Source organism: Oncorhynchus keta, chromosome 35 (genome assembly GCF_023373465.1).
Source record: "Oncorhynchus keta strain PuntledgeMale-10-30-2019 chromosome 35, Oket_V2, whole genome shotgun sequence".
NCBI lineage: Eukaryota > Metazoa > Chordata > Actinopteri > Salmoniformes > Salmonidae > Oncorhynchus > Oncorhynchus keta.
Window position 1 is genome coordinate 72,821,180 of NC_068455.1, and position 27,500 is coordinate 72,848,679.

General features: G+C 44.0%; 2 protein-coding genes and 1 long non-coding RNA gene across 29 annotated transcripts in view; all 3 read right to left on the minus strand.

Annotated features, from left to right (window-relative positions):
* The window catches only part of LOC118369199 (insulin receptor substrate 1-like), a 19,687-nt gene extending 10,422 nt beyond the window's left edge, over positions 1 to 9,265 (minus strand). For all 5 annotated transcript variants that reach the window (XR_008093799.1, XR_008093798.1, XR_008093797.1 and 2 more), the window contains exon 1: positions 4,656 to 9,265. Coding sequence is in view for 1 of the 5 variants with exons in the window: in XM_052497669.1 (XP_052353629.1) it covers positions 4,656 to 8,919 (4,264 nt within the window). In the remaining 4 variants the exon portion in view is untranslated. The remainder of the gene's footprint in view (positions 1 to 4,655) is intronic.
* On the minus strand, positions 3,115 to 4,568 carry LOC127916192 (uncharacterized). 4 transcript variants are annotated; one of them, XR_008093804.1, is made up of 4 exons: positions 4,177 to 4,568; positions 3,996 to 4,121; positions 3,802 to 3,913; positions 3,115 to 3,523 (listed from the first exon to the last, which is right to left on the minus strand). It is a non-coding gene; the product is annotated as an uncharacterized LOC127916192 (long non-coding RNA). The 4 variants fall into 4 exon arrangements; XR_008093805.1 differs by having other exon boundaries at positions 3,115 to 3,578; XR_008093802.1 differs by having other exon boundaries at positions 3,115 to 3,688.
* A 5,441-nt stretch (positions 9,266 to 14,706) lies between the features above and the next one.
* The window catches only part of LOC118369201 (retinal guanylyl cyclase 2-like), a 42,104-nt gene continuing 29,310 nt past the window's right edge, over positions 14,707 to 27,500 (minus strand). The window contains exons 23-32 of one of the 20 annotated variants that reach the window (XM_052497689.1): positions 25,295 to 25,469; positions 24,983 to 25,081; positions 22,607 to 22,701; positions 22,049 to 22,137; positions 17,758 to 19,263; positions 17,086 to 17,341; positions 16,720 to 16,911; positions 15,994 to 16,089; positions 15,560 to 15,655; positions 14,707 to 15,047 (exon numbers count right to left, since the gene is read on the minus strand). In XM_052497689.1, the coding sequence (XP_052353649.1) occupies positions 19,137 to 19,263; positions 22,049 to 22,137; positions 22,607 to 22,701; positions 24,983 to 25,081; positions 25,295 to 25,469 (585 nt within the window). In that variant the 3' untranslated portion in view covers positions 14,707 to 15,047; positions 15,560 to 15,655; positions 15,994 to 16,089; ... (1 more) ...; positions 17,086 to 17,341; positions 17,758 to 19,136. Of the gene's footprint in view, positions 15,656 to 15,993; positions 16,090 to 16,719; positions 16,912 to 17,021; positions 17,342 to 17,437; positions 17,566 to 17,725; positions 19,264 to 21,846; positions 21,951 to 22,048; positions 22,138 to 22,606; positions 22,702 to 24,982; positions 25,082 to 25,294; positions 25,470 to 27,500 lie in introns of all 20 variants that reach the window. The other 19 variants (XM_052497672.1, XM_052497685.1, XM_052497690.1 and 16 more) reach the window with 19 other exon arrangements.

Consider the following 27,500-nt stretch of genomic DNA (forward strand, 5'->3'; position numbering starts at 1 on the left):
GGTTTACCATAGTACACACACACACTTTACAACAGTAAACAGCTAGCTCGCCTGTTAGTCACCAGGCTAATATACTCCTACATGAGAAAACACCCTGGCTTTGACTCAGACAGGAGGCGTTTACCTATGAGTAACAAAGGACACACTAACATACAAGTCGATATAGGCCTAATGAAACTACATCAAACTACATTGCCATGGAAATGGCTGATAACACTACTTGAAGCACTTGCTGTTACAGTAGTATTAGTATGCAAGTCTTACATCATCTTATGCCATGGCATTGTTGAATACTCCTTTCTGATTGGTGTTCTAGCGCATGCATTATTTCCCTATAAACGCATGGTATGTTTTGTTTGAGCTTCTTTTGAAAGCAAAAGTCAGATTGAAAACGTTATTGGTATTGTTGAATTTGATTTTTCATAATAGCAAGCTAGAACTGATGGTTTGGTGAGCTAAACTAGCAAGTCTGTTTGGTTACCACAGCAACTACTGTAGCCATCTAGTATCACATTTAAAATCAATCAATCAAATGTATTTATAAAGCCCTTCTTATATCAGCTGATGTCACAAAGTGCTGTACAGAAACCCAGCCTAAAACCCCAAACAGCAAGCAATGCAGGTGTAGAAGCACGGTGGCTAGGAAAAACTCCCTAAGACAGGCCAAAACCTAGGAAGAAACCTAGAGAGGAACCAGGCTCTAAGGGGTGGCCAGTCTTCTTCTGGCTGTGCCAGGTGGAGATTATAACAGAACATGGCCAAGATGTTCAAATGTTCATAAATGACCAGCAGGGTCAAATAATAATAATCACAGTGGTTGTCGAGGGTGCAGCAAGTAGACTTGTTAGCTACTTCAGTGGATGTTGAACACATTTCTACTGGCAAATTAACACATTTCAAATTTTAACTAGGAAATCTATGCGTTCTCTGGAAAACAATGCAACTGTGGAAGGTCAGTTCCAGTTCGCTAGAACGTCGTGGAACAAACCTTCCGCGTCATTCATGATTTTTTTCCATAGAACGCATAGCCCCTTGTTGATTACCTGTTGTATGTGTCATAGTATTATACAGCAATAAATCAATTAATGACACCGGTATAATCTACATCGTACTAAAACACTCAAATTGATTTAACATATTGAGATTATATTTAACATCTGTGTGTATGTATTTACATCAGAGAGAGTTCAGGTTCAACACCAAACATGCTCGCACACACACACACACGAAAGGCGATCCAGTTGCCTGTGCACCTTCCTGCGTTAGGGCCAGTACACATTCTGTGTCCCAAATGGCACCCTATTCCCTACACAGTGCACTACTTTTGACCAGAGCTCAGGGTGCAATTTGGGATGAAGCACACACATGCCTACTGCTCGACCCAGCTCATAAATAACTGTCAGTCTGAAAATAAAGCAGTAAATATAGATGTGAAATAGGAAAGGGTAGCTAGCTCACACTCTCAGCAGCAGCTAGCTCACGCTCTCAGCAATCTCTACTACAGGACCTTAACTCAGCTCCAAGACCAAGACAACTAGTAGGCTCACACTGTCACACTATGAAGGAGGCCTTGGATGTGGGATAGGAAAGGGCACAGCTAGCTAGCTAACACTCGCTACTCTATGTAAAAAGGTTTTGCTACAGCATGCCCAAACGAACAGGACCCAGTAGCCTACTTCCCTGTTTCAGAAGGTGCGCTGAAATGGGCCTGGCTGGCTGCTGAAGGCAGGTCACAGGAAGTTTATTCCTGTGATAGTGGTGCATTTCCTGTGGCTCTGTTCTATTGCTGCGGTGCCCCGACACACTGGGCCAATTAGAGCACATCAAAGACCCTCTGCATGACTCCACACACACATACACTAGTATGACAGTGGAAACACTTCAAACAGTGACAAGCTTTATTGGAGAAAAGTTGGTTTTTCTATGGAAAACCACACACATATCCACACGACACCCACAAACGGAGTGTTGGTTTTCCAATGGAACAAAACTAAGGAAGAACCTCGCCCAGGAGGGCAGCAAGGAGTCAATGCAGTGAACACAAACACACTCTCTCTCTCTCTCTCTGGTGGAAACACACACACAGGCAACTGCAGGTCAAGGTTTCTCCATAGTTACCATAGGTACTGTTTGACCCACCTTGGCACAATGGCCAGGACCTGGGTCAATGAAGTGTGTGGAGTACAGTAGGTGAGAATCCCTCTCTTATCATTATTACCTTTTGCACTGCAGGGCATGCCGACAACTGGAGGGCCGGCACGCGCACACACAGACTAGTGTTCTCTACCCTGGGATTTACTGTATTACCAGCTTAGTATAAACCCATTGGGTGTCTATCAGAATGCTAACAAAATTAGCACATGTAATAGCGAATTTCCATGTAAGCTGCTAGCTAAGTATGCTAACGAGGACAAACGGAAAAAAAATAACCAAATTGCATACACAGGCAGTCCAGCACATATAGTTAGTTATACATATATAGGTAGGAGCAACCGAATGTTCTTTTTGGTGAGTTAGGACATTTACAAGCGAATGTGAAGGAGAGAAATTGTGCAAATGAACAGTACTGGCTCTATAGTAGCAGACACGCTGCGTCTGTGTGGAGTCTGGAGTCGCTATGGCAACGGCCCTGCCTGCTCCGCTCACAGAAAATGTGGGAGGAGCAAACAGACGGACAACAGAGAGGAGAGGAAAAAATGCAAGAGAATGAAAAGAGAGCAGTGGCAGCTGTACAGATAACTCATCCAAAGGGCTGGGACTTCTTGAACACGTAAAACAAAAAAACAAAACAAAAAAAAAAACACAATATGATGATGCCCCTTCACCTTATTAAGTCAGCCACTTAACTTAGATAACTAGATAGCTAGTTAATGCAGAATTATTCGTTTTTCCAGACAGGAAAAAAAAAAATCATTAAACAACACAAGAGATATCTTGCTGCATTTTGTAAACACAGAACTAAAATGCTTCTTATTGTAATTTCTCCTCGGGATCAGACTAACTTTGTGCTTCTGTTGCACTTCTCCACGAACGGGCATTCTATCAGCAAACATGTCTCTGACAGATGTGTAGCTACTGTTCTCTGGTAGAATGCTAGTTCACCTTGAAGAAAAACATGAGGAAATGTAGCTGGCTACATTCTATGATGAACTTTAATATGATGGCCATGCATCGTTGTTGCAAAACATACCTTGCTTTTTCACTGTAAACTCATTTAGCCTACTTGTGTGGCTGGCAGCCAAATAACATTACACTTCTGCTGTCCTCCAATGAAAAGGAATCCGTTTTCTGCTGAATGTGTTGCACTAATGTATTTTATGTGAAGGAAAACTACAGTTGCACGTCCCTGATCACTCTATTGAAGCAAAACACCACTTAACTTTCCATTTAAAACGAGACCCCTGTCAATACACAGCTGGACTCACCTGCTCCGGCTTTCTCCCATTGTGCTCTTCACAAACAAACACCTGACTGGACTCACCTGCTCCGGCTTTCTCCCATTGTGCTCTTCACAAACAAACACCTGACTGACTCACCTGCTCCGGCTTTCTCCCATTGTGCTCTTCACAAACAAACACCTGACTGACTCACCTGCTCCGGCTCTCTCCCATTGTGCTCTTCACAAACAAACACCTGACTGACTCACCTGCTCCGGCTCTCTCCCATTGTGCTCTTCACAAACAAACACCTGACTGGACTCACCTGCTCTGGCTTTCTCCCATTGTGCTCTTCACAAACAAACACCTGACTGACTCACCTGCTCCGGCTTTCTCCCATTGTGCTCTTCACAAACAAACACACCTGACTGGACTCACCTGCTCCGGCTTTCTCCCATTGTGCTCTTCACAAACAAACACCTGACTGGACTCACCTGCTCCGGCTTTCTCCCATTGTGCTCTTCACAAACAAACACCTGACTGACTCACCTGCTCCGGCTTTCTCCCATTGTGCTCTTCTCCGGCTTTCTCCCATTGTGCTCTTCTACAAACAAACACCTGACTGGACTCACCTGCTCCGGCTTTCTCCCATTGTGCTCTTCACAAACAAACACCTGACTGGACTCACCTGCTCCGGCTTTCTCCCATTGTGCTCTTCACAAACAAACACCTGACTGGACTCACCTGCTCTGGCTTTCTCCCATTGTGCTCTTCACAAACAAACACCTGACTGACTCACCTGCTCCGGCTTTCTCCCATTGTGCTCTTCACAAACAAACACCTGACTGGACTCACCTGCTCCGGCTTTCTCCCATTGTGCTCTTCACAAACAAACACCTGACTGGACTCACCTGCTCCGGCTTTCTCCCATTGTGCTCTTCACAAACAAACACCTGACTGACTCACCTGTTCTGGGGAACTACGGTAAACTTCATAACGTTAAATAATGTGACAGGTGAAATGAAGAACGCCATCTGCTTTATCTCCGAACACGTTGCACAAGTTGACTGCTGGTATTTACTTTAAAAAGTAGATACAAATATTAAAATGTATAGAAAAACTTAAAATAAATTGTTTCAACAGTATTGACGGTATTGAAAAACCATCCTGTAGCTATTTCCAAATACCCCAGTATACGGTATACCGCCCAAGCCTCACAGACACAAGCATGTAGACAGACACACGTATGCCCCCCCCCACAATCCCTCTGTCACTCACCCTTGGACGTGGCAGTCATCCTGTCTGACTTGATTAAGTCTATACTGCCATAGGCTCCGTTGTCCTCTGCTACTGGCACAGTCAGGTTACTGGCTTGGGGGGCGTTGGGGGTCACCCCGGTACCATGCCCGGTGCCTCCCTGCTGCTGCTGGGGTACGGGTAGAGGGTTAGAGTCCCGGTCATCTCTCAGCTCCAGGGCGATGTAGTTGAGTCCGTTCTGATACCCCACAGACATGTTCCTGCACATCCGACCCCCAGGAGGACACACAGATGAGGCTGAGGCAATGCCCAGATCAGAAGGCACTGGACGGGCAGGGAGACCGGCCGAGTCCCCCCCTACCCCCTCAACACACATCCACACACTGTCAAAGGAGCCAGAGCCGGTCCACTTGGAGCTCTCGGCCAGATGAGCTACGTTGAGGGCCGAGGGGTTGGCAGAGCCCGAGGAGGGGTTGGGGTTGGTGCTGGAGCTTGTGGCGCCGACTCCTCCGGAGGTGGAGGATGAGGAAAACGTTTCGGAGCTGTGTCGGCGTCGCCCCTGGGGGTCCGCACGTACCACCTTGATGGGCTCAAGCTGGGGGCTGGAGGAGGGAGGGGAGGCAGAGGTGGGGGTTAAGTTGGGGGGGTAGCAGCTCTCCATCAAACACAGGTGCTGCAGCATGGCCGTGGGACTACTCCGTAACCCCCGCGACTCCTCACCACTGCTGAGGTTAAAGGTCATATCTGTGTAGTCATCTGTCCCCGTCCGCCATCGAGCTCCAGAAGAACCAGGGGCCCCACTCACGGAGGCCCCAGCGGCAAGAGGTCGGATGTAGCTGGGTGGGTTCCAGGGAGCCACCAGTGAGGGTCTGGGAGACTTGTTCTTAGCCAGGCGTCCTCCATCATCACCCCCACCTCCAACCCCCACCTCTACACTCATATAATCCTGGTTCTGAGGATAGGGGTGGGGAGGGGAGTGGCGCTGCTCAGCAGAGCCCACCGAGGGTGAGCCATCCTGGGCAGAGAGGGGGCAGGCCGTTGGGGGTCCGTAGCGGCCCCCAAACTCGATGTTGATGTACTCTCCAGGGCTGGAGAGTACCTCGGCGGCGTCCGGCTCGCTGACCCTCAGTGACCCGTGGAAGCTGCGGCGCCCTAGGGGGAGGCGGTTGGGCCGGACCGGAGTTGTCCGACGGTCACTGTTAGCCGCTTGGTGGTGCACCCCGTAGGGAGGGGGCGGGTAGCCGTGAGGGAGGATGTGGGGGGTGTCAGACCCCCCACTACCAACACCCCTCGTCGTCACGCCCCTCTCGCCGACGTTGCCGGTAGCAACCTGGGAGTAGACTGGTTTTGCCGGGGAGCTCATGGGTACATACTCATCATGCGCTCTCGGTTCCCTCTCTCTCTGTTCCCTCTCTCTCTGTTCCCTCTCTCTCTGTTCCCTCTCTCTCTGTTCCCTCTCTCTCTGTTCCCTCTCTCTCTGTTCCCTCTCTCTCTGTTCCCTCTCTCTCTGTTCCCTCTCTCTCTGTTCCCTCTCTCTCTGTTCCCTCTCTCTCTGTTCCCTCTCTCTCGCAGCGGGGGCCTTGTAGGAGCGAGGCAGGGAGAAGTAGGGGCTGTAGTTGTATGATTTGGGGTCTCTCCCTTCAGGGTTGCTCAGTGCGTAGTATCCCCCCTCGTTGGAGAACTTCCGTCCCCCTGCCGCGTCCCCTCCACCTCCTCCTCTACTGCTGTACGACATGTCCATGTACTCTCCATTCTCTGGCCGCTCCACTATACTACCAGAACTACTGACACTACCTCCACCCAGACCTATGTTACTGCTACTGCTGTGGGAGCTGGGGGAGGCCTGGACTGGGGAAGAGGAGTTCCGCCCCCCTGGTAGCATCATCATGTAGCCACGGGGGTCTGGGGGCTGTTGGGCTGAGCGGGGGGCCTGGGGAGAGTGGGAGTGCTGGGGATGGTGGTGGTGAAGAGAGGGGGAGCTGGGTTGCATAGGCATGTAGTCCGGTGCATCACAGGGTGAGGCTGCCACCCCACACAACATGGGCATGTAGCCGCTGTCCTCCTTGGCCGAAAAAGGAGGGGGCCGGCCCTGGCTGTGCTCGGAGCAGGAGCTGTAGTCAGAGCGGAGGGAAGAAGAAGAGGAGGAAGGCTGGGTGATGCTGTCGGTGCGGCCGAGAGACAGGGCCTCTCCCACGGACACCGACTCGTCCAGCGAGAAGGTGGTCTGGGTCATCTTCTGGTACACTGTCACACCACTGCTGCCGCCGGCAACACCCCCCTGACCCCCAGGCCGCGTGAACGAGTGGGTTCGTCTCCTCAGGGACCTGTCGTCATCCGTCGACGTGCTCTCGTCCCGGTTGGGCGTCTCCGCACTGCCAGAGCTACTCCCTCCACCGCTGGCGGCTCCAAACACCTCACGGTGCCAGCCCATGGCCATGTAGTCGCTCATGCAGTTCTCTTCTCTGATCGGTGGGGTGTTGCCAAGGGAATCAGGAGTGTTGCTCCGGACCCTGAAGTAGCGGAAGTCCCCAGGGCTGGAGCCGTACTCGTCTGAGGAGTTGAAGCCTCCGTCTGATGGGGAACCACAGATGGACGCTGAGGAGGGCCGGGTGAGGGTATCGGAGACGGAGCCATGCCCACTGCTGCTGGACACGCTGACGGGGGAGGTGGTGGAGGGAAAGTGGGAGACGGGGAGAGAGGCGGAGCGGGCGTGGTAGGTGGACCCTGGTAGTGCCCTGGCGTAGCGCCCTACAACCCCGGTGCTCCCGGTATTCCCTGCCCCTACCCCGCCCTCCTGGCGCCCCAGGTGTATCCGGGCAGTGTTCAGGTGGATCAGGCTGCCGGTAACGGATCGGAATGGCCGGTTCATCGTCCCCTCACCCTCGCTCGATGTTCGGAAGCGATAGCCACTGGCGCCAGAGCTCTTACTCGACGGCGGCGTCCCAACCACCGACTCAGTCCTGGAGCGGCGCTGGAGACCTGTCTGGCTCGGAGGCAGGTTACCTAGGTGACGGCGGGTGGTGATAAAAGCGATGGGGTTGGAGCCAGAAGATTGGCTCTTGCTCCTGGGGCGGATCTCAGCAAAGGCCTTCAGAGCCTTCATGGTCTCCAGGATGGTCTCATGCATGTTCTGGGCCACTACGGAGTCATCTACCTGCATCCATATCTCCCCAGGGCCTATAGAGGATGACCGACCCACCTCCATGAAGAAGAAGCTTTCTGAGTGTCCACAGCGTCTGATGTTCATCAGCTGAAGGTTGACACATGGCGTCTCAGAGTTTAGTTTGACCAGGTGGATAGTTTTAGTAGAGAGGCATAAACGATACACACCTGTGAGGTTCTTGGTCTGACCCAGCCCTTTGGGTTTCACGTTCACCTGCCACACCTCTTTGAAAACCGTACCTGGTGTGACGGTACCGTAGCCATCATCCAACTCGTCCGAGTCTAGATGCCCCTTTTTCCCCTCACTCATCAGTTCACTCAGCGCTACATACCAGTCATCTTGTTCCTGCTCGTTTTCAGCTACAATAGCAAAGTATTCATCCTTAGTGTAGAGGGCTATGAGGTGTTTGTTTTTGGAATCTGCTCGTTTGTTGACAGTGAAGCACTGATACAGATAGATCACCCTTTTCGGGGGAGAAGGGGCGACCGTACCGTTTGCAGCTGCCGCAGCAGCAGACCGCAGACTGTTACGGAATTTTTTCTCGCTGTCATAGTACTCCAACCGACTGAGGCCTAGGTGGCTGGCCGCCCTCAGCACGAAAAACCTCTTGTGGCCGTGTTTCTGTTTCCGCAGATAGCCACACTTCTGAATGTCGTCCACTACACCTTCTGAGGTAGCCACGCTAACATTAGCATTCGCGGCTAGTTGTATCGCGGCCGACGCCGCGTTTACCGACGCAGCGAGTGCGTGGTGGCTAGCAGCGGGGTCCTGCTGTACCAGGTTCAAAGATGATGACGAGGCTTTCCTTACCGGGGACTCCGTGATGTTTTCAACAGAGAGATGATGTTCCGTCGCCGCCTGGTAGTGGTGCGACAGCGGGTGTTGTTGTCCTTTGGGCAGCGAGCTCTGGGGGTAGTGATGGTGGCTGGAGGGCGGCAAGTGCTGATGGAAACGAGCTCCGCTGGCCCCGACACCACCGATATTCAATAACGGGGAAGGGGGTTCCCCGACCGAGCGGTCTCCATCATTGGCTGCCGCTGGTTTTGTCCCGATGCCCCTCTGTTGCGTCTCCACTAACAACATAGCCGCTTTGCTTTCTTGGTAATTCGTGAAATTTGCCATTTAGAAAACACAACCAAAGGTCACTTTACCTAAACCGTGCTGTGGACCTAGACCCCATTCTTGTTTTGGAGACGGGCTCCGACTGGCGCTGCTGTGTTGTGCTGTGGCTACACGGCGCGATGGTTAGCTACAATACAACCGTAAATGTATGTTGGTTCTGTTTGAAAACGGCCGGTCCAGGCCTCTTCGTCACAAACAGGTATCCAATGTACGCTTTTAGGAAAGGAAGCCCACCGTGTGAAATGTTTCCACGTTCAACCCCGTTTCTTTTAATCGTTAGCTAGCAATCAGTCCCCTTCTCCCTCTGTACACAACTCTACCGAGCGGAGCACAAACATCACGTGACTCGCGCGTACCAATAAGCAGGAGGAATAATGAGCGAGTCGGGGCTTCTCATTGGACGTTCAGCGATATTGACAGGAACTGACAGGTAAAAAAGCCAATAATTGAGGGTGATTCGTGTTTTACGTCAATACGGTCGACTAATGATCTCGCACGGAGTGTCATTGAGGTTAAAAGAGGAGGGCACGTTTTTGTTGATGATCGACATTTGACTGGCCAATGATTATCGGTAGAGTGATAGGCGTTCGTTGATGCTACCACTCTCATTGGACAATATGGTTGATTGACGTTGAGGTTATCTAATCACAGTGTGACCACATGGACCAATGGCTGTGCTGTTTTAGTTTGCAAGTTTCATATTGCAAGTTTCTCCTGTGCTACTTATTGGTAGGCATTGAAGGCCAAATGTGCCCTAAAACACTTCCTTATCTCCTACCACTTTGGTATACTTTGCAGATCTCAAAGAACTGGATAGGTGTAAGCAACATGGCAGGGACTACCCTAAACCCATTTGAAATGCTATGAATCTCACCTATCCGGTTATTTCAGGGCCAATATTCGGAATGTTTCTCAGAGTTAGTTTATTCTTTATTTAATAGGCAAGTCAGATAAGAACAAATTCTTATTTACATTGATGGCCGTTGGCCATCTTATTCATCCCTCTACACTTGTGTGTATTTTTTAATTTTTTAATTTTACCTTTATTTAACCAGGCAAGTCAGTTAAGAACAAATTCTTATTTTCAATGACGGCCTAGGAACAGTGGGTTAACTGCCTGTTCAGGGGCAGAACGACAGATTTGTACCTTGTCAGCTCGGGGATTTGAACATGCAACATTTCAGTTACTAGTCCAACGCTCTAACCAAGGGAGTCGTTGTGAATTTGTTAGATTATTTGTTAGATATTACTGCACTGTCGGAACTAGAAGCACAAGCATTTCGACCAATTTTCTTTTATTTGATTTGATTTGAAAAGGCAAAAGGCCTCCTGCGGGACTTGCTGCGATTTTTAAAAATTTTAATAAATAAAATAATAATATAGGACAAAACACACATCACGGCGAGGTAAAGGTGCTGATCTAGGAACAGGTCATCCATCTCCATAATCGTATTAAAAAAGATCAGCTCTCCTGCTCTGAGACACTTTATGCGCGACCCCCGATAGGCAAAAGCCAGGGGTCACAGTGGATGTTTTAGGAAATCTATTGATATTGTTTTGGTTTTCTGCATTCCTTTTATGATTTGTTATTTGCTTGCTGTAGTGGTGTGACTCCTCATGACTCAGCATGAGCGTGTCGAGGTATTTATTCAGGCGCTTGAGAAAATCATTTACCCCGTGCCCTGTCTGGTCAAACCCCAGAGAGACAGGGATGGGTGTAAAGCATCATAACAAGTTATTCATTCTATCCAAACACCTCACCGGTTAAAGAGGCAATCAGCAGTTAAAACAATAACAAAGCCTACTCCCCAACACTGTTTCCTTACAAAGCAGGGAGACGGGGGCTGGAGAAAAGTAACCTCTCTCAAATTCAAAGACAGGGCTATGGATGCAAGGACTGACCAGGCATGATATGAAACTTGTAGTTTTAATCATGTTTTTAGGCTATACAGTGTTTGTTTAGAATTACTTTATTTACAAAACATTGTCATAAAACATTATATTTTGGGTTCTGATGGGATGGATACACATGTTGAACTAAGCTTACGATCCATTTCTAAGTTATATTCTTCAAGAATAAATGGGTACATATTGTAAATGTATAAGTCCAAAAATGGATGTAGCAACTGCTGATTGCCCCTTTAAGTAAATACACAACAGTAGTGTCTTTGGTCATAATGTGAATAGGGGCTCTATTCAATCAGATCTGCTTTTGCCGACATCCACATAGCAGTTGCTTTGACGGTGTCTGAGGTGGAACTGTGTTAGAGCTGTCAAATACACAACAGGCTTTCTGCATTATCAACTAAAGCAGACATTGCCATTGGCTGCACAGAGTCACATTGACATAAATCCCATGCAGCCTTGTTTACAAATTGTAATCTACACCTCCATTAGGAACACTGCAATGTGAGATGTAATCTACACCTCCGTTAAGAACACTGGAATGTGAGATGTAATCTACATCTCCATTAAGAACACTGGAATGTGATATGTAATCTACACCTCCATTATGAACACTGGAATGTGAGATGTAATCTACATCTCCATTAAGAACACTGGAATGTGAGATGTAATCTACACCTCCATTAAGAACACAGGAATGTGAGGTGTAATCTACATCTCCATTAAGAACACTGGAATGTGAGATGTAATCTACACCTCCATTAAGAACACTGGAATGTGAGGTGTAATCTACACCTCCATTAAGAACACAGGAATGTGAGGTGTAATTTACACCTCCATTAGGAACACTGTAATGTGAGATGTAATCTACACCTCCATTAAGAACACTGGAATGTGAGATGTAATCTACACCTCCATTAAGAACACTGGAATGTGAGATGTAATCTACACCTCCATTAGGAACACTGGAATGTGAGATGTAATCTACACCTCCATTAAGAACACTGGAATGTGAGATGTAATCTACACCTCCATTAGGAACACTGTAATGTGAGATATAATCTACACCTCCATTAAGAACACTGGAATGTGAGATGTAATCTACACCTCCATTAGGAACACTGTAATGTGAGATATAATCTACACCTCCATTAAGAACACTGGAATGTGAGATGTAATCTACACCTCCATTAAGAACACAGGAATGTGAGGTGTAATCTACACCTCCATTAAGAACACTGGAATGTGAGGTGTAATCTATACCTCCATTAGGATGATAGAAAACCTCATTATTTATTTGAATGATGTTTTAATTTTAGTGTAATTATTTCTATATAGTCTACACAAGGGTTCCCTAACTGGCAGCATGTGGACAGAATTTGGCCCCCAGGTGTTTTTATTTGGCCCCCAAAGTTTTTTAGCAAAAAAAAAAAAGAAACAAATACTTATTTGTATTTTTTTTTTTTTATTGTTGGACGTAAAACACTAGGAAATCATCTCAAATGTATTTTAATTTAAGAAATCTGTTCCCAAGTATTCCATGCATAATAGAAAGACACCTGATCATTTAACATAAACAAGGTTTGAAATGATTATGCTTTAGTAAAACAGTATATCTGTTTGGGCTTATTGCACTCAATATGAAGTCTACAAATTGTGACTGAATCTCGTTGATGATCCCTGGCCTACACTTTCTCGTTCTGAACTTCTAACGCGAGTGGGATCGGGTGTGTGGCTTTGTGACAATGATCGCAAGAGCAGCTACTCAGCGATTTGATTTGACGGCTCCAATGCAGTTCCACTACCTCTGACACCAACAAAACATCTGCTATGCGGGTGTCTGCTAACAGCTGATCTCATTGAATCTAGGTCATTACAACAATTGTTTAAAAATATGAGTCATAAAAAAATTTAAAATTAAGAAAATAGTTTTAAGAGACGATTCTGTGCAACTGATTCAGCGAGACATTTTCTGATAACATATAAGGCATGATACCAACTAACTTTTAATTTAATTGAATAGTCCCTGCCCTGTCTCTGTTTTTTTTTTCATTCAGTATTGCAGGGTCGCGGTTTACTGGTTACTTTAGTGCGTTACTGTAGGTCTGCTTCCCGTTGTGCTTTAGGTGGGATGCCATTTTACAAAAATGGGACCCCGCAAAAAACATGTTTTAAAATACGGCAATTTGACTAATTAAGAAATACTTTGAGCAATAAAAATGCAATTGTGTGTACTTTATGTTTGTATTCTTATCTTTTAGTATTTATTATTATTGTTGCATTTTCGAAAAGGAACCTTCAAGGAAGCATTTCGTTGGAAGTGTATACCATGTGCATACCATGTGCATACCATGTGTATACCATGTGCATACCCCTTTATATAGGACTAATACAACTTCAAACTATTGTGTATTTTCCGGTTATTTTTTTACCAAAATGCATGAAAATAGAACTGAAATAGAACCGTGGTGGATAGGTTTCCTCAAGCGGGAGATATACTAAACTGCGCAGAATAGTATTAGTAGTTTACCTAATTTCCATATTTACACATATCATGCTATACCTCCCTGCCCAATCCTCACCCGCCATCCCTTTCCCTCCCTTTCTCCTCCCTCCCCTTTCCCTTCATCCTCCCCTTTCACCCCCCCTCCTCACACACCACTAAACCACAGATGACATAACAGTTTCCTAGATGAGAGCACTCTAGTCTCCTTTCTTTTATGCATGACATTTCATTATAGTTAATTGATCATGTCAAACCGGTGTGTTTAGTACTGGGCAGGAACTAAAACCTGCAAACCTCATATTTGTGCTCTGCTCACTCAGAAGTACAGTAAACGGTACTGTACTGTTGACACCCGTGGAGGCTGGGTGGGAGAAGCTATAGGAGGACTGTCTCATTGTAATGGTTGGAATGGAATTCATTTAGCTCAGTTGGTAGAGCATGCCGCAAGCGCAAGGGTTGTGGGTTTGATTCCCATGGTTGACCAGAATGAAAAAAAAGTGTTAAAATGTATGCACTCACTATTGTAAATCACTCTTAGTCTGCTAAATGACACAAATGTCAAATGTAAGCATATGGAAACTATCTTCCATTCCAATGAGCCCGTCTTTCTATAGCTCCTCCCACCAGCCTCCTCTGGTAGATTGATATATATTCCCACCATATCTCTATAAACAGGTTTATAGTGGGATTACAATCCGGCCCCCCCCTGTACATTATGTTCTAGGAGCAGACAGACTGGTCGGGACAGGAATAGAGCAGTAGATAATCCCAATCCCAGTTGCATTCTGGGTCCCCATCTGATGCATCTGCTCTGTCTGCCATCAGAGGGCGTTGGAGTCTAATTAAAACTGTTTTGGTGAGACTAAAGGGACTTTTTGGCACATAAACCGACTAGCCAAAATTTGAAACTGATCCTTGCCTTAACCCTAGCCTTAACCAAACCCTTAACCCTGAGTCTAACCTAATTAGAACCTATTCTAAAAAAAATATAGATTGGTTTGCATGTTAGAAAAGTCCCTTTTAATCTCTACCGCTTAAAACCTGTGACATGTGGAGTGGGGACAGCACACGGGAAAAGGGTGGAATAAATTACCTCTACTAACCAGCGATACAAAAGGGTGGAATAAATGACCTCTACTAACCACCGATACAAATTGTTTTCATAGTTTACAAGGCTGTTAGGTTTACCTCTGTGTATTTAATTTGAATGACATTCAGAATAGCAAAAATACAGTATTTGTGATCTAGCAGATACGCTTATTCTACCCGTGTGCCGTCTTTTCATCTTTGAACTATATAACCATACTGTAGACCTACATATTGTCTGTCACATACGTGGCATGAAAGTGCATTATTGTGGGTTAACTGACCAGTAGTGACAATTTTCACAATTTTGTATTGCAAGCCATGCTAACAAGTTACAGTACACAATTATACACAAATACAATAAACACTGGTAAACAAACAAAATATTATATCGTCTTGACTTGGTTATAATACAGGCGTGTTGAAAACTGATGATGGAAAGTATGATTCCATGCAGGAATGTTTGTGCGTCATCAGAGTGTTTGTACATCAGAGAAGTCCTACAGGTGATATTTTGATGAATTGTCTCTCACATACAAAGTGTCTCAGTGAGCACATACTATACACAACAGTCCCTTCTAGGCCCCAAGTATATACTTTCACAGATGTGTTATACACATGTTACAGAAACCTATCACTTTATATGGGGATTTTTACAGAAACCTATCACTTTATATGGGGATTTTTACAGAAACGTATCACTTTATATGGGGATTTTTACAGAAACGTATCACTTTATATGGGGATTTTTACAGAAACGTATCACTTTATATGGGGATTTTTACAGAAACCTATCACTTTATATGGGGATTTTTACAGAAACCTATCACTTTATATGGGGATTTTTACAGAAACGTATCACTTTATATGGGGATTTTTACAGAAACGTATCACTTTATATGGGGATTTTTACAGAAACCTATCACTTTATATGGGGATTTTTACAGAAACCTATCACTTTATATGGGGATTTTTACAGAAACGTATCACTTTATATGGGGATTTTTACAGAAACGTATCACTTTATATGGGGATTTTTACAGAAACGTATCACTTTATATGGGGATTTTTACAGAAACGTATCACTTTATATGGGGATTTTTACAGAAACGTATCACTTTATATGGGGATTTTTACAGAAACCTATCACTTTATATGGGGATTTTTACAGAAACGTATCACTTTATATGGGGATTTTTACAGAAACGTATCACTTTATATGGGGATTTTTACAGAAACCTATCACTTTATATGGGGATTTTTACAGAAACGTATCACTTTATATGGGGACAGAAACCTATCACTTTATTGGGGATTTTTGAAACCTATCACTTTATATGGGGATTTTTACAGAAACGTATCACTTTATATGGGGATTTTTAAGAAACCTATCACTTTATATGGGGATTTTTACAGAAACCTATCACTTTATATGGGGATTTTTACAGAAACCTATCACTTGATATGGGGATTTTTACAGAAACCTATCACTTGATATGGGGATTTTTGAAACCTATCACTTCATATGGGGATTTTTACAGAAACGTATCACTTTATATGGGGATTTTTACAGAAACGTATCACTTTATATGGGGATTTTTACAGAAACCTATCACTTTATATGGGGATTTTTACAGAAACCTATCACTTTATATGGGGATTTTTACAGAAACCTATCACTTTATATGGGGATTTTTACAGAAACGTATCACTTTAATGGGGATTTTTACAGAAACCTATCACTTTATATGGGGATTTTTACAGAAACCTATCACTTTATATGGGGATTTTTACAGAAACGTATCACTTTAGATGGGGACTTTTACAGAAACCTATCACTTTATATGGGGATTTTTGAGAAACCTATCACTTTATATGGGGATTTTTACAGAAACCTATCACTTTAATGGGGATTTTTACAGAAACCTATCACTTTATTGGGGATTTTTACAGAAACCTATCACTTCATATGGGGATTTTTACAGAAACGTATCACTTTATATGGGGATTTTTACAGAAACGTATCACTTTATATGGGGATTTTTACAGAAACCTATCACTTTATATGGGGATTTTTACAGAAACCTATCACTTTATATGGGGATTTTTACAGAAACGTATCACTTTATATGGGGATTTTTACAGAAACGTATCACTTTATATGGGGATTTTTACAGAAACGTATCACTGGGGATTTTTACAGAAACCTATCACTTTATATGGGGATTTTTACAGAAACGTATCACTTTATATGGGGATTTTTACAGAAACCTAGCACTTTATATGGGGATTTTTACAGAAACGTATCACTTTATATGGGGATTTTTACAGAAACGTATCACTTTATATGGGGATTTTTACAGAAACGTATCACTTTATATGGGGATTTTTACAGAAACCTATCACTTTATATGGGGATTTTTACAGAAACGTATCACTTTATATGGGGATTTTTACAGAAACGTATCACTTTATATGGGGATTTTTACAGAAACCTAGCACTTTATATGGGGATTTTTACAGAAACGTATCACTTTATATGGGGATTTTTACAGAAACGTATCACTTTATATGCAGACGCAAACCTGGGGATTTTTACAGAAACGTATCACTTTATATGGGGATTTTTACAGAAACGTATCACTTTATATGGGGATTTTTACAGAAACGTATCACTTTATATGGGGATTTTTACAGAAACCTATCACTTTATATGGGGATTTTTACAGAAACCTATCACTTTATATGGGGATTTTTACAGAAACGTATCACTTTATATGGGGATTTTTACAGAAACGTATCACTTTATATGGGGATTTTTACAGAAACGTATCACTTTATATGGGGATTTTTACAGAAACCTATCACTTTATATGGGGATTTTTACAGAAACGTATCACTTTATATGGGGATTTTTACAGAAACCTAGCACTTTATATGGGGATTTTTACAGAAACGTATCACTTTATATGGGGATTTTTACAGAAACGTATCATTTTATATGGGGATTTTTACAGAAACGTATCACTTTATATGGGGATTTTTACAGAAACCTATCACTTTATATGGGGATTTTTACAGAAACGTATCACTTTATATGGGGATTTTTACAGAAACGTATCACTTTATATGGGGATTTTTACAGAAACCTAGCACTTTATATGGGGATTTTTACAGAAACGTATCACTTTATATGGGGATTTTTACAGAAACGTATCACTTTATATGGGGATTTTTACAGAAACGTATCACTTTATATGGGGATTTTTACAGAAACGTATCACTTTATATGGGGATTTTTACAGAAACGTATCACTTTATATGGGGATTTTTACAGAAACGTATCACTTTATATGGGGATTTTTACAGAAACGTATCACTTTATATGGGGATTTTTACAGAAACCTATCACTTTATATGGGGATTTTTACAGAAACCTATCACTTTATATGGGGATTTTTACAGAAACGTATCACTTTATATGGGGATTTTTACAGAAACGTATCACTTTATATGGGGATTTTTACAGAAACGTATCACTTTATATGGGGATTTTTACAGAAACCTAGCACTTTATATGGGGATTTTTACAGAAACGTATCACTTTATATGGGGATTTTTACAGAAACGTATCATTTTATATGGGGATTTTTACACCTGCAGCAACCCATCACTGACCCATCATATTATTTGAAATTGTTGTTTTTTGCACTGCATTGTTGGGGAAATGGCTCGTAAGTAAACCTACAACTGTTGTATTCAGCGCATGTGACAAATACAATTTGATTTGACCTATGCACGTTCAAAATTCTGGGAGAGTTTTTCTGGAAAAGTCCGAGGTTTACAATTAAAGAACATCAACATAACACAACATGCAAGAACAAACAAAAAGAAAAGCTTGTGTTTCAGTAAGTCAGCGGACGGACAGAGTGTGAATGCAGGGAGCATGACGACCAAGAGAGACTGTTTCATCACGAAGAGAGGAGGATGAGAAGGAGGAAATCGGGAGGAGAAGAAAAGCAGGAAGAGACTTTGAGGAAAGCGTTTATGGGACACCAAGCGAGTAGAGAGTCACTGGACAGATCCGATCCGTGGTTTACTGAGTAACACTGATAGTTCTAATAATAGTCCTACTGTCTGGCAAGATGCTTCATATTTAAAACAAGCTGCAGTAATCTCTACACAGCAAGCACATCCTTTCACTTCCCCTCCCCCGTCACACACACACACACACACACACACACACACACACACACACACACACACACACACACACACACACACACACACACACACACACACACACACACACACACACACACACACACACACACACACACACACACACACACACACACACACACGGTTGCTTGGGCAATGTATGACCAGACACTTGTAAGCTCCCTTTTCTGAATATTCACCAATAACCTGCAGACGCAAACTTGTCACTGGATCATCTTCCGCCCTGCTGTTCCCTCTTTCTTGACGATAGTAAGGATCCAAGGCTCATAATGGACACAGAATCAGTCTGAAAGACCGGGAGCCATAAAAGCAAAAAAGTTGGATGTCCACACAATAGTCAATTGGTGGTCCTCATTGGTCAGCCCCAAGTTCCCTTGATTCAAAATGGAGTCAAAATATGCCTTTGCTGTAGCTCCCATGATGCCTCTTTCTGGCTAGGGTCAAAGGTCAGTGGTGGTGCATCAGGAAGTCTGATTGGTCAGTGGTGGTGCATCATGACGTTGTCGTCGTCCGCCATAGTAACCATAGCCACCGTTCTGACAGTGGAGATCTTCTTCACGGCCTTCTGGAGGAGCAGCTTGAAGTCCTTGATCTCCTGGACAGACCTGGAACACACAAAATACAACAAAGGAAGAGAGAGAGAGAGATTTAGCCCAGAGTGTGTCCTTCTAACAGTGGCTTACACTATAGGGGTCAGTCAGTTCCAGGCCTCGATGTCCAGTCGTAGTACTGCTGGTCAGATTCAGACCTGGGACACCAAGCGACTAGACTCACTGGTGACATTTATGAATACATCAAAGAAGTATCAGGGAGAAGCAGTACTGTGGACCCAGTTAAGGGTTCATACATTTAATGAGACACCAACTCTGTTCAATATCACACAAACATTATAATGGTATTGGCATCAAATGATAAATATGCAACTACGACACAAAAAAGTTAGTGAGTTTTCAGGAACAAAACTTAAGGACAAGCATAGACAACATGCAACATATAAGACCGCGTAACATACAGTACAAACAACAACATATCTGGGATTCCACACTGTAGACAGCAGTCTATCTAGGCAGCTCACATAACATAGTAACTATATAGTAGCTACTGGTCCCAGCTCACTTAAGATAGTAACTATATAGTAGCTACCTGTCCCAGACAACATAGTAACTATATGGTAGTTACCTGTCCCAGCTCACATAGTAACTATATAGTAGCTACTTGTCCCAGCTCACTTAACATAGTAACTATATAGTAGCTACTTGTCCCAGCTCACATAGTAACTATATAGTAGCTACTTGTCCCAGCTCACTTAACATAGTAACTATATAGTAGCTACCTGTCCCAGACAACATATTAACTATATGGTAGGTACATGTCCCAGCTCACATATTTACTATATGGTAGGTACATGTCCCAGCTCACATAACATATTAACTATATGGTAGGTATGTGTCCCAGCTCACATATTAACTATATGGTAGGTACCTGTCCCAGCTCACATAACATATTAACTATATGGTAGGTACCTGTCCCAGCTCACATAACATATTAACTATATGGTAGGTACCTGTCCCAGCTCACATAACATATTAACTATATAGTAGCTACCTGTCCCAGCATACTTAACATAAACTATATAGTAGCTACGTGTCTCAGCTCACATAACATAGTAACTATACAGTAGTTACCTGTCCCAGCTCACATAACATATTAACTATATAGTAGCTACCTGTCCCAGCATACTTAACATAAACTATATAGTAGCTACGTGTCTCAGCTCACATAACATAGTAACTATACAGTAGTTACCTGTCCCAGCTCACATCACACATTAACTATATAGTAGCTACCTGTCCCAGCATACTTAACATAAACTATATAGTAGCTACGTGTCTCAGCTCACATAACATAGTAACTATATAGTAGCTACCTGTCTCAGCTCACATAACATAGTAACTATATAGTAGCTACCTGTCCCAGCATACTTAACATAGTAACTATATAGTAGCTACCTGTCTCAGCTCACATAACATATGAACTATATAGTAGTTACCTGTCCCAGCCAACATACTAACTATATGGTAGGTACATGTCCCAGCTCACATAACATAGTAACTATATGGTAGCTACATGTCCCAGCATACTTAACATAAACTATATAGTAGCTACGTGTCTCAGCTCACATAACATAGTAACTATATAGTAGCTACCTGTCCCAGCATACTTAACATAAACTATATAGTAGCTACCTGTCTCAGCTCACATAACATATGAACTATATAGTAGTTACCTGTCCCAGCCAACATACTAACTATATGGTAGGTACATGTCCCAGCTCAACATACTAACTATATGGTAGGTACATGTCCCAGCTCACATAGTAACTATATGGTAGGTACATGTCCCAGCTCACATAGTAACTATATGGTAGGTACATGTCCCAGCTCACATATTAACTATATGGTAGGTACATGTCCCAGCTCACATAGTAACTATATGGTAGGTACATGTCCCAGCTCACATAGTAACTATATGGTAGGTACATGTCCCAGCTCACATAGTAACTATATGGTAGGTACATGTCCCAGCTCACATAGTAACTATATGGTAGGTACATGTCCCAGCTCACATAGTAACTATATGGTAGGTACATGTCCCAGCTCACATAGTAACTATATGGTAGGTACATGTCCCAGCTCACATAGTAACTATATGGTAGGTACGTGTCCCAGATGTATCAAGATCTCTGCCCTCCCAGGGGTAGTTATGATAGGATCAGGATTATTTGCTCTATTAAAAAACACAATAGTGTTCTCATAACAATATATTAGCTAAAATTATATTGAAATACTCAGAATCAAATCTTCACATATCACTGTTTACAAGTGAAACTTAGGCCGGGATTGAATCAAAAGTGCATTGTCGAAAACGCACCTTTGATTGAATCTCGGCCATAAACTTGTAAAGTAGAAGAACTGATTTGATCAGTGACCAACAAATGAATATGAACGGTGTTGGGTGGTAAAACCAAACCAGGTTGGATGAGTTTGTTGATTGAACCTTTATCTAACCAGGCAAGTCAGGTAAGAACAAATTGTTATGTACAATGACTGCCTGGAAAGTCCCAAACTACAGCAAGTAAAAACGTCACCAAACAAGTAATGTTATACATTTTCCATGCATAACATTACCTTATGTAATTCAGTTATTCTTCTTTGTAAGCTGTTGCAGTTTCTCAGCTTTTTTCTTCTTGTACCTCGCTATCTCCTCCATCTGCAGGCCATGAGCCTTTTGCCTGTGGAAAACGAATCGGACACAGAGGCAGGATCAACAAGGAAAGGCACAGATAGTGGAGGAGGGAGAGCGGAGGGAATGGAGGAAGGCGTTCCTTACCCTTTCTTGAATTCAGGGGGGACGGGGAGAGGTTTCTCAAAGTTGTCCTTCCCTATGAGCCAGTAGGTCTCCTCTGTTCCTCCTTTTCCCTGTGGAGAGGAGAGAGTATAGGAGGAATGGATACGGAGAGGAGAGAGTGAGAGACAGAGAGTTCAGTATGGAGTTCTAGAGAGTTCTTTGTAGTTCTAGAGAGTTATTGGGAGTTCTAGGGAGTTCTTGGTAATTCTAGAGAGTTCTTGGTAGTTCTAGAGAGTTCTTGGTAGTTCTAGGGAGTTCTTGGTAGTTCTAGAGAGTTCTTGGTAGTTCTAGGGAGTTCTTGGTAGTTCTAGAGAGTTCTTGGTAGTTCTAGGGAGTTCTTGGTAGTTAGTTCTAGGGAGTTCTTGGTAGTTCTAGAGAGTTATTGGTAGTTCTAGAGAGTTCTTGTTAGTTCTAGAGAGTTCTTGGTAGTTCTAGGGAGTTCTTGGTAATTCTAGAGTTCTTGGTAGTTCTAGGGAGATCTGAGCTTACTGTATGCAACATGATGGTGGTCCCAGGTGTAGTCAGTCTTTTGACTCTTACCTTCAGGTCAGTTTTGCCTCTCAGTTGCACCTTGTATCCTGCCTTGAGTTCCAGCAGGATTTTAACTGTGCTGTTATGGACATGGATTCTGTAGGCTGCAAATATAGGCGGCAGGACACTCACAAAGTCAAGTTCACATAGACACTCTCTAGAGAAGCTTCATGGCTCTTTCATGCACCCACGACAAGCCCTAAACTTCTTTAGAATGAACATAAGCTAGACAGTGCATATACAGAGCCTTCAGAAAGTATTCAGACCCCTTGACCTTTTCAACATTTTGTTACGTTACAGCCTTATTCTAAAATGGATGAAATATATATTTTTCTCAGCAATCTACTACACAATAACGCATAATGACGAGCGAAAATGTGTTTTTAGAAACTTTAGTAAATTAATTTAAAAAATCTAACAGAAATACCTTATTTACATAAGTATTCAGACCCTTTGCTATGAGCCTCGAAATTGAGCTTAGGTGCATCCTGTTTCCATTGATCATCCTTGAGATGTTTCTACAACTTGGAGTCCACTTGGGGTAAATTCAATTGATTGGACATGACTTGGAAAGGCACACAACTGTCTATATAAGGTTGCACAGTCAACAGTGCATGTCAGAGCTAAAACCAAGCCATGAGGTCACAGGAATTGTCTGTAGAGCTCCGAGACAGGATTGTGTCGAGGCACAGATCTGGGGAAGGGTACCAAAACATGTCTGCAGCATTGAAGGTCCCCAAGAACACAGTGGCCTCCATCATTCTTAAATGGAAGAAGTTTGGAACCACCAAGGAGAAGGGCCTTGGTCAGGGAGGTGACCAAGAACCCGATGGTCAAATCTGACAGAGCTCGAGAGTTCCTCTGTGGAGGTGGGAGAACTTTCCAGAAGGAAACCTATCTCTGCAGCACTCCACCAATCAGGGCTTTATTTTGGGGTGGCCAGACTGAAGTCACTCCTCAGTAAAAGGCACATGACGCCCGCTTGGAGTTTGCCAAAAGGCACCTAAAGACTCTTAGACCATGAAAAACAAGATTCTTTGGTCTGATGAAACCAAGATTGAACTCTTTGGCCTGAAAGCCAAGCATCACATCTGGAGGAAACCTGGCACCATCCCTACGGTGAATGATGGTGGTGGCAGCATCATGCTGTGGGGATGTTTTTCAGCGGCAGTGACCGGGAGACTAGTCAGGATTGTGGTAAAGATAAATGGAGCAAAGGACAGAGATCCTTGATGAAAACCTGTTCCAGAGTGCTCAGGACCTCAGACTGGGGCGAAGGTTCACCTTCCAACAGGACAGCGACCCTAAGCACACAGCCAATACAACGCAAGAGTGGCTTCGGGACAAGTCTCTGAAAGTCCTTGATTGGCCCAGCCAGAGCCCGGACTTGAAACCGATCTAACATCTCTGGAGAGACCTGAAAATAGCTGTGCAGCAACGCTCCCCATCCAACCTGACAGGACTTGAGAGGATCTGCAGAGAAGAATGGGAGAAACTCTCCAAATACAGGTGTGCCAAGCTTGTAGCGTCATACCCAAGATGACTCAAGGCTGTAATCACTGCCAAAGGTGCTTCAACAAAGTACTGAGTAAAGGATCTGAATACTTATGTAAATGTTATATTTCATTTTTTTTAATATATTTTTTATTTCTAAAAACCTGTTTTTGGTTCGTCATTATGGGGTATTGACTGTAGATTGATGAGGGAACTAGTAAAAAAAAATATTTTAGAATAACGTGTTACGGCAGATGATTGAGGAGGTGTGGAGTCAGGCGCAGAGAGCAAAAGAATGTGGGAAAAAACACACTTTAATGTCCCGGATAAATAACATGAACAAAAGTAGGAAAACAAATGAACAGAAATATAAACGGACAGCGTGAAACCCAAATGCAAACAAAAATACACTCAAACAAAGAACAGACGAACAAGCCCGCACGAAACAGAACCGGGCTGAACAGACTATATATAACCCCACCCTAACAACCAAACACAGAACAGACGAACAAGCCCGCACGAAACAGAACCGGGCTGAACAACCTATATATTACCCTACCCTAACAACCAAACACAGAACAGACGAACAAGCCCGCACGAAACAGAACCGGGCTGAACAACCTATATATAACCCTACCCTAACAACCAAACAAGAAACAGGTGCTACCAATCAGACAAAACCAAAGGAACACAGAACAACAGATCGGCGATAGCTAGTAGACCGGCGACGACGACCGCCGAGCGCCACCCGAACAAGAAGGGGAGTCACCTTCGGTAATATTCGTGACATAAGGCTGTAACATAACAAAATTTGGGAAACATGAAGAGGGGTCTCACTACTTTCCCAAGGCATTGTATACTGCAGCAGTGCATCAGTGTATTTTAACTTACGCATCCCAGTGGACTCCATACGAGAGGCTGTGGTGACAGTGTCTCCGAACAGACAGTATCTAGGCATGGTCAGTCCCACCACCCCCGCCACACACGGACCTAGAAACACACACACACACACACACACACACACACACACACACACACACACACACACACACACACACACACACACACACACACACACACACACACACACACACACACACACACACACACACACACACACACACACACACTATAGATAGGCACTGTGTGATTTTTGTGCCTGTGCGTTCATCTGTAAGTGTGTGTAGCCCCTGTATCTCTCACCTGAGTGTAATCCTATGCGTATCCGTACAGGTACGTCAGGCATGTGTCTCATCTTGAAGGTGCCCACAGCACTGAGGATGTCTAGCGCCATGTTGGATATCTCTGCCGCGTGACGATCTCCGTTGGCAACCGGTAACCCTGACGCCACCATGTAGGCATCGCCTATCGTCTCCACCTACGGGTAGAGAGGAGGACGGGTGGGAAACATTTTGATTGGTCAATTAACTTCAGGTGATATATGAAGTATATATATACAGTACCAGTCAAAAGCTTGGACACACCTACTCATTCAAGGGTTTTTCTTTGTTTTTACAATTTTCTACATTGTAGAATAATAGTGTAGACATCCAAACTATGAAATAACACATATGGAATCATGTAGTAACCAAAAAAATGTTAAACTAGTCAAAGTATATTTTATATTTGAGATTCGTCAAAGTAGCCACCCGTTGCTTGATGACAGCTTTGCACACTTGGCATTATCTCAACCAGCTTCATAGGGTAGTCACCTGGAGTGCATTTCAATTAACAGGTGTGCCTTGATAAAAGTTCATTTGTGGAATTTCTTTCCTTCTTAATGCGTTTGAGCCAATCAGTTATGTTGTGACAAGGTAGGGGTGATATACAGAAGATAGCCCTATTTGATAAGTCCATATTATGGCAAGAACAGCTCAAATAAGCAAAAGGAAATGACAGTCCATCAATGACAGGTCAGTCAATATGGAACATTTCAAGAACTTTGAAAGTTTCTTCAAGTGCAGTGGCAAAAACCATCAAGAGCTATGATGAAACTAGCTCTCATGAGGACCGCCACAGGAAAGGAAGACCCAGAGTTACCTCTGCTGCAGAGGATAAGCATTACAATTAACAGACTCAGAAATTGCAACCCAAATAGACGATTCCCCGAGTTCAAGTAACAGACACATCTCAACATCAACTGTTCAGAGGACACTGCATGAATCAGGCCTTCATGGTCAATTTGCTGCAAAGAAACCACTACTAAAGGACACCAATAATAATAAGAGACTTGCTTGGGCCAAGAAACACGAGCAATGAACATTAGACCGGTGGACATTAGACCGGTGGACATTAGACCGGTGGACATCAGACCGGTGGACATTAGACAGGTGGACATTAGACCGGTGGACATTAGACCGGTGGACATTAGACAGGTGGACATTAGACCGGTGGACATTAGACAGGTGGACATTAGACAGGTGGACATTAGACCGGTGGACATTAGACCGGTGGACATTAGACCGGTGGACATTAGACCGGTGGACATTAGACCGGTGGACATTAGACCGGTGGACATTAGACCAGGTGGACATTAGACCGGTGGACATTAGACCGGTGGACATTAGACCGGTGGACATTAGACCGGTGGACATTAGACCGGTGGACATTAGACCAGGGGACATTAGACCGGTGGACATTAGACATTAGACAGGTGGACATTAGACAGGTGGACATTAGACAGGTGGACATTAGACAGGTGGACATTAGACAGGTGGTGGACACCGGTGGACATTAGACCGGTGGACATTAGACCGGTGGACATTAGACAGGTGGACATTAGACCGGTGGACATTAGACAGGTGGACATTAGACAGGTGGACATTAGACCGGTGGACATTAGACCGGTGGACATTAGACCGGTGGACATTAGACCGGTGGACATTAGACCGGTGGACATTAGACCGGTGGACATTAGACAGGTGGACATTAGACCGGTGGACATTAGACCGGTGGACATTAGACCGGTGGACATTAGACAGGTGGACATTAGACCGGTGGACATTAGACCGGTGGACATTAGACCGGTGGACATTGTCCTTTGGTCTGATGAGTCAAATGTTTGATTTTTGGTTTCCAACTACCTTGTCTTTGTGAGACGCAGAGTAGGTGAAAGGATGATCTCTGCATGTGTGGTTCCCAGCGTGAAGCATGGAGGAGGAGGTGTGATGGTGTGCTTTGCTGATGACACTGTCAGTGATTTATTTAGAGTTCAATGCACACTTAACCAGCATGGCTACCACAGCATTCTGCAGCGATATGACATCTGGCTTGCACTTAGTGAGACTATCCTTTGTTTTTCAACAGGACAATGACCCTACACCCCTCCAGACTGTGTAAGGGCTATTTGACCAATAAGTAGAGTGATGTGCTGCATCAGATGACCTGGCCTCCACAGACACCCGAACTC